This window comes from Cicer arietinum, chromosome 4 (assembly GCF_000331145.2).
Source record: "Cicer arietinum cultivar CDC Frontier isolate Library 1 chromosome 4, Cicar.CDCFrontier_v2.0, whole genome shotgun sequence".
Lineage (NCBI taxonomy): Eukaryota > Viridiplantae > Streptophyta > Magnoliopsida > Fabales > Fabaceae > Cicer > Cicer arietinum.
Window position 1 is genome coordinate 2,005,779 of NC_021163.2, and position 16,954 is coordinate 2,022,732.

Sequence of the window (16,954 nt, forward strand, 5' to 3'; positions counted from 1 at the left end):
ATCAAATCAATGCGATTCACAAAAGAAAAAAAATAGACAATAGTATCAACAAATTAAAGAGGACTCTTTTTAAATATAAATAAAAAATAATCGATGATATATATTATTTGTCTTTAAATTGACCGAAATACACTAACTTTTCATATGGGTTAATTTTGTTTATACCGAAAGTAAGAGGAAGTATAAATAAATTAAAGAGTTAATGTTACAGAAGCAATGTGCATCAACCAGTTTTGTAAATAAATAGTAGTAGGGGTACTGTAATAAATAAGAAGGTAGAAGGAGGAAAGGGTCGGGTATATAACATAACTACAGCCATTCTCCAAACACAGCATTCAGTCTTGTTGTTTTAACTCTCACCAACTCTGTTAACAAAAAACAGAGAATCAAAGAGACCATCACCCATTTATTCCTCTCATCACTAATACGTGACACACTCTTTTCTATCTCACCTTCCACTCTTCTATACATTACTCCAACACACCTGCAACACTATCAAATTCGGAAATTAAAACTCAATTAATAAACAAATTCACCTTCACTAAGTGTGATTCAATAATGGATCTCACTAAAGTCACACTAGAGATCTTCTCCAAACTTGAACACAAATGGCTTTCTCATTGTAAAGACACCAACAAAACACGCATTCTCAGCATTGACGGCGGTGGAACCACCGCCATTGTTGCCGGAGCTTCGTTAATCAATCTCGAGGATCAGATCCGTCAACAGACCTCCGATCCTCACGCTCAGGTAGCAGATTTCTTCGACATTGTTGCCGGTACCGGCATTGGCGCTATTCTTGCAGCAATGATCACCGCCGCCGATGCCTTCGGTAGACCTCTTTACACTGCAAAAGAAGCTGTACGTATCGTTACCGAGAGAAACTCCGAACTCTATAAACTCAAATCCGCCGGAGTATTTCGCCGGCGCCGTAGATTCTCTTCGAGGAACATGGATAACGTGTTGAAGGAAGTGTTCGTTAAAAAAGAAGATGGAAGTTTGTTGACTTTAAAGGACACGTGTAAACCGTTGCTTATACCTTGCTTTGACCTCAAGAGTTCGGCTCCATTCGTTTTTTCTCGAGCCGATGCGTCCGAATCTCCGAGCTTCAACTTCGAACTATGGAAAGTATGCCGCGCCACATCAGCTACGCCGAGTCATTTCAAGCCGTTTAACTTCACTTCTGTCGACGGCAAAACTTCTTGCTCCGCCGTGGACGGTGGTCTGGTAATGAACAATCCTACAGCCGCGGCGGTCACGCATGTTCTCCATAACAAGCGCGATTTCCCATCGGTAAACGGCGTGGAGGATCTTTTGGTCCTTTCCTTGGGAAACGGATCGTCGAACTCGAAAACGTGCGTGAGCCGCACGTGCTCAACGCCGTCGGTAGTTGACATTGTTCTTGACGGCGTTTCCGAGACCATTGACCAAATGTTAGGAAACGCATTCTGTTGGAACCGTACGGATTACGTCAGAATTCAGGTACGTTAAATTTTTTTCACTTTTTCTTCTACACTGTATCTCTGTTTTCTCTGTATTCGGTTCAGAAATCAGTAAATAGAAATAGAAATCAAATCATAATCATAATCCAGTTACTGTTTTACTAGTTGTTTGATTTCATAGAAAACAAAGGAAAAAAAATTGAACTATTGAATTGACGGCGTTTGTTTTTTCGCAGGCGTTTGGTTTGGGAAACGAAGCAGTGAGGAAAAATGGAGTGACAGAAGAGGAAGTGCTGAAAGAGAGAGGACTTGAGTCGTTACCGTTTGGCGGGAAGCGGTTACTGACGGAGACTAACGGAAACAGAATCGATAGCTTTGTGCAACGTCTTGTTGCTACCGGGAAACCTAGCCCACCGTTTAGTCCTTGCAAGGATTCCACCGTTAAACCTCTCGCTAACGGCCGCTAGTTTTTTGTATTCTTACATTTCTATGTTTTTTTTAGCTTTTTTAACGCTGTAAACTGTAACCAGTGGTTTTTTTACCTAGCCATGCCAGCTGCTAGCTGCCAGAGTTAATAATTTAGCTTGTATGTAGGCAATTGCTTTTTTGTTCTTAGAGTGATTTCGGGTATTAATACATTTTTTTAACACGCATTTTTTACATAATTTTTGTGGAGAACGTATTTGATGTAATAAAAAATGTGTGTCAAGAAAGTGTATTGTTTTTTCTATCTATAAATTTCCACGTTTGCTTCTGATTATGTTCTACGGAAGCAAAGGAAGAGTAGTTCCATGAATATGATTGACTTAGTTTAATTTTAAAAAATTATCGGTACACATCTATTCACTAAATATACATTCAAGGAGAGAAACAAATAGCTAGAGTGGAAAGAAAATAAAATATTGAATGATTGTAAAAAAAAATTGATTTGCTTATGTTATTTAATTATTATCATATTTTTACACACAAATTAAGAAACCATTAAATTAATCTATATTTTCTTGATCAAAATAAACATAATTTGATCATTATTCATTTTATAATTTCTAATGTGAATACAGATAATATGAATATTCTAGGAGCACTAATAAAAACAAATAAAGTTCAATTATATCTTGAACTTCTAAAATACCTTCTCTTTTGGGAATAAAAATAAAATATTAAAACTAGCAAACATTTGGAAATGGAGGATTATGGTTTTCTTTGATGATTGACTTGTGAAATCCCTAAAATGGCAATGTGAGTTATGGAACCGGAGGTAGGGCTATATTTTTTATCTCTAGAAAAATTAAAGATGCTTTGCTAAATGCTGGTTGTTAGTGTGCACAAGAGAAAGGAATGCATTCAATTCTATAACTATTCCTAATATAATTTGTAAAGCTGTAACCAAACAACCACCGTGTATTCTGTCCAATATATGGTGTACAGTATTAGTATAGTTAGCAGTAATTAGTTGCACATTTAACCGTCGCTTTTGGTACAAATATCTTTTGTATAACATATCTCATAGGCTTATTATAGGCTTACTGGTACTAGCTTGAGTTCAATTACATTGTAAACCTTGGCTAAATTTATTTTAACTGTAATTTAAAAAGGGGTGAAGTTTTTTAACTGATTCCATTGCAAAGCTGAAAGTATGATCATTGAAAATTCAGGAATACGGTTGCAATGTCATGTTGAAAACAAATTAATAGTATTGATTTTTTGTCTTCTCTCTCGTTCTGTTCTCTTGAGCTGAGTGCCACAATTTGGGCCAATGAGTTATAGTGTATGTGGACACGGTCGGGACCAACGATGGCATTCAGAAGTCAATACAATTCACTTCACACGCATGCCATGGCCAAAAATGAAGGGAAGAAGGAAACAATTGTAAAATGATAATGATGTTCTGGGTTTATTGTGTTACACTTCATTCATCTCATATACAATACTCCCTCGGTTCCACAATCACACATTTTTTTTTAATTGTATTATTTAATTTATAGTACTTATATTATTTTTAATATAATATATTTTATTATGTATTTATCACACAGATAATACATCAAAATCTCATAAAAATAATATTATCTCTTTTTCTATACATTTAAAAAAAATATATGAAGTGATAAATGCGTGAAATGTCTCAATTAAGGTATGAAGTATAAGTTCGCAGGATGCTAGTACACTACACATTCAATGATACAATTAATGTAAATGCTTGGTGGGAATGTAACTCGTTCAAGTAACTTTCCAGACTCCAGAATTGCAATATGTAATAACTTTGTCAACTAATGCGCAAAAAAGTACTCCAAAAGACATTAACATAAACGATTGATACCTCATAACTCATAAATACTTTACTACTATTGCCGCTACTACTTACTATCTTACAATATCTTATAAAGATGTAATATACTACATCCTAACTTTTTTTTTAATAACAAATTATATACATTAATTCAAATTAATATAATACATTCATAATAATATAAATTCAAAGTTATTAAAATAAAAAATAATGGATATGAGAACAAATTCACAACATTCAAGTTAATAATATATATAATATAGTAAAATACTCACAAATGTGATAAAATTAAGTGTTTAGAATATTTGTCTTCAAATTACAATACTAATAACACAAAAGTTATTGATTAAATGTATAATAAATTTAAATTGATCAGTCAATTTGAACTAAAAGAACATCACAACAAGACAATAAGTCAAACAACATTCTACCATAACAATGAATAAAATAATATTGTACTATAACAACAAAATTAAGAACAAAACACGAAAGAAAAATAAAATATAAATGAAAATAACTTATTTTCATAAAATAAGACAAACAATTATTTAGAGGGGCGATTTTAAACTAAAGATAACTCTAAATCATATATCTCTTATAAGTGAAAAAGTAGGGAGGGATAAGTTGAGAGGCGGCTAGATTTTTAGAAAGAAATATATCTCTCTTTTTATCATAAAAAATACTAATAATTGGATATACTCCATCCGTTTCTATTTATAAACTAAAATATTAGTGTATTTGGTCTAAATATTAATATATTTAATCTAAATTTTAAATTAAATACATCAATGTTTTTACTTATAAATAGGATTAAATAGGAATATAAATATGTACTCCCTTCCAATTCAATTATAAAAAAATATATTTAAATTTGTTGGATTAAATTATAAGTAAATATCAACTTATCTATCTGTATAATTTAATTTATTAATATAGTGATGAGATAACTATTATTTCATTCATCTTGTAATGAGTGTTGTTTTGTTTTTTTATTTTTATTATTATTTCGTACATATTAAAAAAAACTATAAATAAAAGAGAAAATGATAAAATTATAATTTTACCATATTATTTTTATTAATTATTGGTGGATTTCTTTCCACATTTGAAAAATATAATTAACTTTACATTAAAAACTGAAAAATAACATTTATTTTGAGACAATTTTTACATTAAAGTAACATTCATTATTTTATATGTATATATACTTTTTTACATCAAATCAATAAAATTAAATGTTTTTAGCTACTTCCTATATTTTTTCAAAATATCTTTCAATGTAATAAGTTCTGAGATACAACATTAAATAAAAAGAAAGGGTAATTTAAAAAATCTAATTAATATTTTGATTCTAATAAAAGAAAATGAAATGTAGGTAACTATTATTTTTAATATGTGTACAATTAATTAATTTTACTTATGACTGAGTCTAAAAATTGTACTATTCTTTTTTTAGCTCAAGGTAGTATTATTCGTAATAATTGTGAAGTACCTATTTTAGTTTAATATAATTGAGTCGAGTGAACATTTAATTATTCTTTCACAATGAATTTATACATCCACCAAATGGGACCCTTATCAAATTACCAATGAATTACTTACTCCATCTGTTCACAAAAAGTATGTTTTCTATTTTTTGGGACCCTTATCAAAAAAATTAACTCAATTATTTATTTATTAGTCTACACATAATTATTTTACATTTTTTTTCAACATGTCATTAATTCTAGTTGACCATAAAAATATAAATCCATACTCTTTCTTAAAGTATAATTTAATAAATAATATCAATTATAAATGAATTTATCGTTACTATCAAGTTTTTATACATCTTATATTATTTAAGGACATAACTAATTGTTAAAAAAATAATTTTATTTAATAAAAAATAAAGAGTTCAAAGTTTTTTTTATCTTTCTAAATAGTCTAATGACGAAATCTACACATATTAATGTAAAAAAAGAGAGTATTACGTATCTAAATATGTATTATAATATACTACATCAATTCTTATATATAAGATATCACTAACTAAATTACATGTTGTAGTATTAAATTCATTGGTAATTTGAACTGTTTACTAATTTACACTTGAAGAGAGTTAATATATAGTTTTATTGTAAGATTTATTACATATTGCAGGAAAAAAGTTGTACCATAACTAGAAGTAAGTCTATAAAAAAATAATTAATTTACAATTGAACAAGTAAAAACGGTCTTAGCAAAAGAATAAAGAATAATCACAAGAAAGTTCTATATTTAACCACAAATTTAGTATCAAATGCCTATGCAATTATCGTATAAGTCTGGTTACTATTATAAGTAAAAAAAAATGGTCTCAAATATTGGTTACTATTATAAGGAAATATTAATTGTTTTTTATTCATTTAATGCTAATATTCTAAATATACCTTTATTTTAATAAAAAAAATATTTAATACTTAATTGAATGTTTGACATTCAAATAAACAATTTAATAAATTTGAATTATATTTTAGATAAAATCTAAAAAATAAATTGTTCTTAACCAATTTTTTTTAATGAATGTGAAAATAATTATTTTTACTTATAAGAAAAAGTGTAAAATATATAAATAAAAATTTGCAGAATTGATTGAAACAAACAATAATTTCACTAGGTAGATATATATATAGTGGGGACTATAGCCACTTCAGCCACCATCTTTACATGCATATAAGAAATGAAAACAAAGTTTTATGTCCATTAACAAAACTTTTTCAGCGTATTTTGTCTATAGTATGATGCACCTCGTAGTTCTCTTATATCTGATTTGGTGGTTGAGTTTGGTGGTTGCTCAGTGTAGTGTACTTTTCTCCTACTGTTTACCATGACATAGCCACCCACTGCTGGTGGCTCATCCAAACGGCATTAAATAGCCTCTATTATGTCACTTTCTTCCTTTCTTTTATTTTCCAAAATATAAATAAATAAAAGCACTTTTGTTAATTAATTAATCACTTTATTACAAGTAGCAATAGCTTTGTGGCACAACATATATACTCTAGTATTAATTAAAGACAAGGTTCATTCACGGTTTAACCAATATGAATAAAAACAGGGTACTCTGCCATTGGTTTTTGGACAACCTGGCTTATAAGCAGAATTTGGATATAGGATTCTACGACATTCAGAGTATTAAGTTATAGGTTTCACCGAAAGAGTGGTGAGGGTTTTTTTTATGGTTGGAATGTAAAGGGGGGACCCCAACTATTCTCAGCTAAATTTGTGTGCTTCGATTTTAATACATGTGGAATGGGAATTTCTTTCAACCGAATTACAAATTTCAATATTGTTTGCAGTTATTAGTTCCCATCAATTCATTGCTTTTTTCATATATAAAAAGTTTCTTTTGTCCAGGACTTGCATGCATTTTTTTCCTTTTAAGACCAACACAAAAATATCGTTTTCACGTTTAGATAGTGAAATTGATTTTAAAGATGTAAAATTAATTTTTTTTATTTTTTTAGTAGAATTGATTTTTTCCTCATAAATGGTTCAAATTTAAAATTAAAATATATAATTTTTTTAGTACAAATATAATTTTTATTCTAAAATTTATTGTTCAACTCACTTTTGTGTAGATATATTTAAATATAAATTTATTTATATATGATTCTTGTTTAATTAAAATTAATTCATTTAAAGTCACTTTTCAATACCACAAAATCAAACACACATTTAATGGGATATTTAAGTTTTGATGTTAGTATATGCCAAACTAGTTTTGGTGTTAATTAACGCCCCTTTCTGCAAAATCATAAATATAATTGTTCATAATGAAATACTCTCCTTTCTTCTTATAAGATGTATTCTGACTTTTTTTGTTGTTGTTCTTCTTTTCTTTTTTATACGAACAGTATTAAGTTTACAAGTTATATAAAAAGAGAAAAGCAGAACTGCACTTGTATCTTTTAACTTACTTTAGAGCTTCGTTCATATCACTTTTTGTGTGTGTCATATATATTAGTTTTTATTTAAGATTTATGATATCATTGTTGTCAATGAAAGTCTAGTTGGAGTGTTGAGTGTTGAGTGATGAATGTTATAACCGTCCTAATGCTATAATTTAGGATTTAATTTATTATATACACTATATTTTTTAAATAAAATAAAACATAAATTAGAGGAAGCACACCTTATTTTAGGACATAGATAACTACTAACTTTATTCAGGATTTCAAAAGAAATTTATCAATTATAAAATTACAGGTCGAATTTTAAATTACTCTATGTGAACGGAAGATTCAATCATCTATGATCGATGATATTGAAAAATTTATATATAATATTTATATATTGATTTTCTTATACTATCAATCAATCTTTACCATCATATCATCGTTGTTAAAAAAATCATCAAATCAATAAAAACGACTTTAATAATAATAATTTCTAAAGTTATATATAAAAATATTCACGATTTTTTGAAAATGTAAATTTTTTATATTAATAGTATATGAAAATTAATCTCTATAATTTATGTTATTTTAGTGAATTGAATATGTAATTTACCTTTTTTAAATACACTCCTAACCTTGATTTAATTATAAATGTGTCATTTTGAATTGTGTACGACTCTTAAAAAAAGTTAGTTGCGTTGATGTTAATGTTAAATTGAACTTTAATTACTAATACACCCATATTGATAGTAGTAATTAGTGAAATATTTCGATTAGTTTAAATACAATAATATCTCTCTCTTTTTTCCTTTCGTTCTATTTTTTTATTACATCATTACATCTAACACCTTACTTTCTTTATATATTTCTCTCTCAAAATATATACAACTTTTACAAGGTCTATACCAAACGTTTTTCACAAAACAATAAAGCATCTAACTTATACGGCACATAAGACAAGGTTTAGTCATTAGTAAGTAGTAATTAAAGACAAGCCTAGTGACATTTGTCCTAATTTTGTTATGGGGGTTCGTCCTATGCCACAAACTCACCAATTGACTAGTGTGTGGAAAAATTAATGGCAGTTGCACCGCATTTTCATATTTATTAGAGTAGATCAACCCTAAAATTATACTTTTTTTTTTAATCTAAATTATTATCACTAGCTTGTGGTGGAAAATATGATTTTTTTAAACAGTCAAACAAATATATATTAAATAAAAGAGTTATGGATAGAAGATATGTCAAAATAAAAAAACAAATTAATAGTTATATACATCTCTAAATTAATAAAGTGAAGATTAATATTTGTCGCCTCTAAAAAATTACAACAAATAAAACTGTAACAACTTAAATAGATAAACAACATAAATGATGTGACCACCATTTATTGAAGTCATATTCCAATCTTGATCTTTTGTATTTTAGCCAACATCAACTGAGCATTTTAATTTGCTTCATCTCATGATGACCATCAAAAGACTCTTGACGAAAAAGAATATGATTACTCGCTTTTCACAAAATACAAACACATGCTAGTCAAATGAGATTAAAGAAGATACAATTCTTTCTACCAAAGCTGCCTAACCCTCCAGATTTTTTAGCATGAGTTGACACAACATTAGAAAAGGTGCATTGAATTCCTAGCCACCCAAGTAAGCGACCTTACACTGTGTCAAACACTGAACATTCAAAAAATAAATGATTAGAAGATTATTCCATACCACATCCTTAAATGCATAAACTAGAAGTCTGGTCAACGACGTCTCGTGCCATCAATTTGTTCTATGTAGGAAGTTGATTCCTCAACAATTGCCACGCAAAAGTTGAAACATTTAACGACACTAGTTTGTTCCACGCAAGCTCCCAAAAAGTAACAGATTAATCTTTCACATTTTGCATCAAACATTGATACAACTCTTTTACATAATATAGTCCTCAGATATATTTGTCCCACATATCTTGTCCAAACAATGACCCACCACCTAACCCCCTACTCTAAATATCTTTCCACCACAAAGACGTAGGACGAGAAACATAATAAACTTCTCAATTAACACACCCATACTTATTAGAAATGACCTTAAACCATAACCCTCTTGCATTAGTTTTAAGCCTCCACAACTATTTACCTAATAACGTCACATTAAAAACCTACAAGCAACAGACTCATAACCCACCTCAAGACACACCTTAACTCATTTGACTAAATGAATTTTACAGTCTTCCTCATTACCATCCCACACAAATATATTAAAAAGTGATTCAATTTTAGAGATAGTACCCAAAAGAACCTAGAAGAAACAAAGAGAATACACTGGATATACAGACAAAACGAAAAAATTAGCTATAAATAATTCCCTTCCAACGAATCATAAGCTTTTTCCAAATCACCCTTAAACATAATTAGTTATAGTTTCATCTCTCCCGTTTCGTCAACCACTTCATTTACTATCAAGAAGCCATCCAAAATATGTCTACCCTCGGTAAATGCAGATTAATTGTCCGAAACTAACTTTCCAACCACATATCTCAACCTATTAGCTAGGACTCTAGCTAACACTTTGTACATGCACCCCACAAGAGAAATAGGTCGAAAGTCATTCAACTACTGATTGTCCTTGTTTAGTTTAAGTACAATGAAAATTACCAACTTACCATTTGTATGAAATTCACAAATAAACCGTATAAAATCACATTTGATCTCTTCCAAAAACTTCTTAAGGAACTCTTTTCAAACCGTAAATAAATATTTAGAGGAGCTTTGATCAGAACTCTAATATTTATTTATAAGGCTTCCTAAATGTGTGAGGTACAATCAATATAGTCTTGAATACATCAAAATTAAACACATACTCAAATCCTCTTTTGCTACTAATTTGTAGACCAAATTTAGTAATAAAAGATTAATTTGAAAATTAAACTAACTAATAAAAGACACATTTTAGACAAAAATGATTTATAAAATACACATTTGACTATATTTTTATGTAAAAATTGCTTAATAATTAACGTATTACATGAGATATAATAATTGACAACATTTAACTTAAAAAGACCAATAAAATTTGATAGGACCGTGACAACTGATGGTCCCCGTTCCCTACGCCCTTGCTATTGTGGCGTTTTTTTTATGGTGCAAATGTATGTATATATATTACTATGTTTTTATTATTTTAATTATGATTTATAATTTATTTTGTATTATATATATGTTTTCAGTTGTAAGGCATAAGTAAACTGACAAATACATATTGTCATAAATATCATAATAAGTTTCATCTTATATGTAGTTATATAATACGTCACAAAAGATATACCTAGGGACATTCTTAAAAGCTTTTTAACCTTAAGAAAATACTTAAACCTTTAAGCCCTCACAAGATTGTCCTTCTCTAGGTTCTCTTTGAGGTTCAAAACACCACGAAAATGGTCAAGTTATTTATTTGAAGGCCAAAGCCCTAGAAAAATATGTCATTGTTGAATTTATCAAGGGTCAAAACTCTCAATATTGTTACATTAAAACATTGTTAGGACTAAATCCTTTGGTAAAATTTTGTGCGAGAAGCTTTTTTTCTTCCAAAGTTGGTCATTCCCTTGGGTTATATCCCTCGATATTTTGACTAGGAGTAATCGAGGGTCAGGACCATCGCAAACTCAAACAGATATTCATCTTTTTGAGAGTTGAAGCCCTAATTATTTGTTAAGAATCATTTATGAGGGTTGTAGCCCTCGCCCACTTTCACTAATCTTGCGCAGAAAGCTTCCTTCCTTTCCATATTCTCTTCTCTTCTCCTCTCATTCTTTTTTTCTCTTCTTCTCCCGGTCATATCCAACTCTTCGCTACTAGTTACTTTTAAAGTTTTGTTGAGTTAAATAATATATTAAAAAAATTTATTAATAATATTATATGTGAAATGTGATTTGTATGTTATATTTTATGGTGTAACATGTGTTTAATACGAAAATGTGAAAATTAAATTTTAAATGTTGGATTTTGAATTTTTATGTAAATTTGTATTAAAAACGTATATTGTATTTATATTTTTAATAAAATATAATATTTGTAGTATTTATTATGCATATTTATTTATTTTTTATGAACCATTTTAAATAATTTAGTTCTAATTTAAAATATATTCAACTCTAATTTTAATTAATTTAATAATTAAAAAAGTTATGTTATATAAATTTATGTAATTACATAAATAATTTATTATACTGTTTTGTAATTATAACAAAAAATTATATATAACACATATATAATTAAGTTTTTACCAAAAGTAGTTATATAATTATACTATAATTGTGCTAGAGCATAGGTAATTTGCAAGGGTTTTGACCCTGAATGGTTCCTTTAAAAAAAAAATATATGTTATATGAGGTTTTCAGTCATTTCTAACAAAGTATGTTTATGATGTATTTGGTGCAGTCTTTTTAGACGCTTTCCGAGGACCTTATTCCTCGTCAATAATTGAGTATGATAGTTTGATATTTATTATTCATTTTGCAATTATTTCAATTAATTTAAATAAATTATACATTTTTATAATCGTTTTGAATTAAACCATTTTAAAAATAAATATTAAATATTTTAATGAATTAAAAAAAATAGTACAAAATAAAGTAAAAATATACTCATTGATTTGCGAGGAACAACTTTCCTAAGAAATATTTGTGTGAGAAAACGTATTTTGAATTTTAAGATTTGCGAGGAATAAAATAGAGATGCTCAAGCTGGTTTTGAGAAAAAAATATCCTTTTTTATACAATGCAATTTCAAGTTGTTTAATTTGGATCAATTTTTGAATATTAATATTACTATTATAAAAAAAATTGTTAATACAATATTATAAAAACACAGTAAAATAGCATATTTGATACAAAACATAACATATAATATACTTAAATTTAACATTACAATATATTTGAAATACATGAAATAGTAACAAAATAAATGAAGTTTATCTAATAAGTATTATTAGGACAACAGATTAAAAACCAACAAATAATATATAAATACAATACATCATACTAATTTAAAATTTATAATTGTAGTTTGATTCGATTTTGAAAAAGGAATTCGAAATCTATTGGAATTCGTGCCATTTTCTCAAAAATATTAAAAAAATTTAGGTATTATGCAGTTTTTTAATTTTTTAGATGTGAAATCCTTGAATTGATAAGAAATGTTTGAACGAAAAAATGTATTTCGAATTTTAAGATTTGTTAAGAACGTTTTTTTTAAGAAACATTTCAAAGAAAAATCGAATTTTGAATTTGAAAATTTGCATGGAACGTTATTCGCAACAAACATTAGTCAGAAATTGAATTTTTTAATAGAAAGTTTGCAAGGAATAAATTTCTCTATAAAACAAACCATCATCTTCATTCTTTGATCACAATCCTTACAACGTTATCCTCTTCTTTTTAAATTTTTGTTTCCCTTTTAGATATTTACAAATTTAATTTTTTATTACAATTTTGTTTTTATTTTCTAGTTGTCAATAATATTATTTTATAATTTTTTAGTAATTATATTTATAAATCATTTTAATTTAATTTAAATCATTTTACAATATTTCAATTTTTTTTTTAATTTTGCGAGGACAGTTTTCTTCTGAATATTTTTTATTATATTAATTACCGAGAATAATAGTCCTTGTAAATATATTTATTTTTAATATTATTTATGTTCCGGCTGTCACAAGTTATTTTTTTCCTCGCAAATGTTTATGCAAAAAAGCATGCCACAATTCACAAACATTTAGCGAGGCAGTTCGTTGAGGATCTAGTTTCTCACAATTTTTTTTGTCAAATATCAACTCAGACCGACAACAGTTCAATCAAATAAAAAAAATAGATGCATTTTTGCACGGAACTTTGTGATCACATTGTTATTCCTTAGAACATTAGTTCCTTAGAAAAATCTGTGACCATCGTTTTTACAACCATATTAGAATATCTCAAACGTTTGTCAAATTAAATTAAATTAAAATAATGTATAATATATTAATTGAAATATTTAAATTAATATTTTAAACTATAATAAAATTAAATATAAAAAAAAATATTAATATATAAATTAAAGTTATAAGACCTATTTAATAAATTCATATTGAATTAATCGAAAATGAATGAATTGCTTCAAAAAGATATGCAATAATAGACCCTATTTAATATACGTGAGTTTACGTTAGAAATCCTCTTATGTTACTCGGAAAGTTCATTAAAATATATTTTTACAAAAAAAACTTAGTGTATTTCTTAGAACAAAATTACTTGCAAATGACATGTTTTTTTTAGTGTAACATCAAATATTTTATACAAAGATAATATAATTTTAAGATTTGCTCAAAATAATTATTTTTTGATAATATTTCACAATTGAGAAATTAAATAATAATAATAAAAATATGGCGACAGTAGATTTAATAATAATCGCAAATTCAAGTATATAGAATTTGGGGTCAAACTCAACAATATTGAGCCTAAAGTAACACTTCCATCATGTCAAAGGTCAGTAAAGGCTAACACATCAAAAAGTGTTGGACCCATCATCTTATATGGAACATCGAAAAAATTGGTTGTTTTACTCCAAAAATAAGAAGCAGACGCTACTAAACTTGGTTCATTTCAATAAAAAAACTATTGTCTCCTTTCAAAAGAAACCATAAGATTTCTTGAACCCTATTCAACCGTTCAATAAACCCATATAAATGAGAGTGGGAAGGGGAACTCTAACAAAACGAGCCTGTTAAGTGAAAAAGGTTTTATGAATTGAAAAGACAATGTCAAGAACTTTCTCACCCCTAAGACAAGTAAAATCATATTTATATTAAGAAGTGATACTTGTAGGGCTAGTGAAAGACCCCAAAAAGGTTGCATATAACCAATAGTAGAAGAAATATGATGGATTACCCGACTATGATAAAATTATATTCGTTTACTAAAATATCTTAGAAAATAGTTAGTAGATATATGATTATTTTATAATAAAATTTAGGAGGAGGAGATGATGTGTTAGTTCAAATTAAAGAAGAATATAAGATTAATTGAATATTTATAAAAATATTTAAATTTATTTTACTCCAATAACACTGTCATTATAGTGGATATATAGTTAGATATAATGGTTATAATAAAAAAATAGTTAATATTTTATTAATAATCTAAAATGAAAAAATAATATAAATCAAATAAATATTCCGAATATATGATATTACAAAACGTGCATGAATTTCCGAAATAGAGGCTGACTAATACTTCAATGATTAAATTTTTAAAAAATTTGCTACGAGTTAATGGTTATCGAGAAACATAAGATCCCAAAACTCATGGCCTATAACATCGTATCAAATGTGACAATTATTAATTTAATCGAACTACTCATCAAATTTTCCCCGGTCTAGTATATGCTGAATATAAGAATTTTAATTCATGTTATTTATAAAAATAAAAATCATCTATACATTAACATATTTTAATATTATCAAATTAATTAATTAATAATCAAATGACATAACTTTAATTAATCATTTGATTAAATTATAAATTTAATACCATCAAAATTTTTAAAATACTTTTCCATCTCTTTTGATTTAATAAGATTTTTAATTATGAAAATAATTTATATAATTCTTGGGAATTAAAATCAATAAATAAATACATCAGTATTATTAATTTAATTAACCTTTTATACCGTTTGACAAATGGAAATCAGTAAATCGCCACAATCACGCAATTTTAAAATTGAGCTTGATATTTTTTAATTTAAATAAAAAAATTAAATTAACATTTTAATTAATTATTAAATTAAGATCGGACGATGATCAATATTCCGATCATATGAATGCAGAAAACTAGTAACAAAAGGGAATCTGATTTCGAAGAACCTCTGTTTTTCTATTTTACATGGTTTTCAACGACTTTTAAGGTCAGATCAGAATATTAATTCTAGTGATTTCCATGTTATCATCACTAAATTTTAAAACTATAGAAAATATAAACTATTAATATTAAATCCATTTATATTTAGCCTATATCTTATTTGGCATTTGCTGCGCCATTGTGAACTTAATTAAAGGTGTTGTACTCTATTTTTTAGAAGTTATAATGTGTAACTTTTAACCTACTGTAATTTTTTATTGTGATTTTAAAGTTTTTCAAACTATACCCTTAATTTTATATTCCTCTATTATTTTTCTTTTGATGTTAAAGGTTTAGGCACATAGATTCTTAAAACCTCATAGTTTAGAATAAAACTGAAATGTTAAAAGATACAACAAATTGAAGAAGATACATATAGATAATGTAAAAAAAATTAACATCCAATCATATTTTATAACATAGATATTTGTGTAAATATACTGGTAAAAAAAATTATATACAATAAGTGTATAGTCATTAGACTTAACCTTTTTTTTTACTTGAAGCATTTAATAATTGTTTTAATAAAGAGAAAATTAGGTGAATTGATCTTTTAGGTGAAAAAATTATATTAAATATTATATATCAAGTATAATATTCTTTAAGAAACATCAATTTAATTCAATAATATGTTTGCATCTGAAAATATTCTTCTTACATGCTTAAAAATATATGTAAATTTTTTGAAACAAATAGTATTTATCAAAGTATACTGTGTTTTTGCTTCATTCTTATTAAAATGTAAACTTAACTTTACAATTGACATAATATTTTATCACAATAGTTCATGATAATAATTATACAATTCTTTAAAAGAATTATAATAAAAAAATTAAAATACACTATTTATAAAAAAATAAATAATCAAAATTGAATAAAAAATAAACAAACAAAATTATATTAAATTCTTTATATAAACAAATATTTTATTTCCGAAAGTACAAATTATACTCCAATCCATGCTAAAGCCATGTTCAAGATACAATTTTGTATTTATAAAAGTTGTTTTTTTTAATACACGTTTTTTAATTTAATGCAAGTTGTTGTAGCTATGATTCCTATTTTAGTAACTTAATTAAAGTGGATCTTTCCTAGTGTTCGTTGATTCGTTCCCATATTGAAGTTCAATAGCTTGATTCCTACCTACTAAACACTCGTAGCTCTAGCCATAAGCCCATAACTCTCCCCCATATATAAATATTTTGGCAGCTGCGACAAACACTGCAAAAATAACAAAAGAAAAAGGGACAAGGATACGACCATAATGCAGACCAAACAGGTAATTAATATCATCTAGTTATATAGGATTTCACTAAATGTGCGTATCACATGACAACTTGCCGATTTGCCAGATTGTGTTTCTAGTTTACATA

The 16,954-nt window shown here is 27.0% G+C and overlaps 1 protein-coding gene across 1 annotated transcript; it reads left to right on the forward strand.

The window, feature by feature from the left end:
- Positions 1 to 326: 326 nt before the first annotated feature.
- Positions 327 to 2,107, forward strand: LOC101504901 (probable inactive patatin-like protein 9). The gene is made up of 2 exons (XM_004495143.4): positions 327 to 1,482; positions 1,679 to 2,107. Exons 1-2 carry the CDS (start codon positions 559 to 561, stop codon positions 1,907 to 1,909), a joined length of 1,155 nt encoding a protein of 384 aa, XP_004495200.1. The 5' UTR covers positions 327 to 558; the 3' UTR covers positions 1,910 to 2,107.
- The last annotated feature ends 14,847 nt before the right edge of the window (positions 2,108 to 16,954 follow it).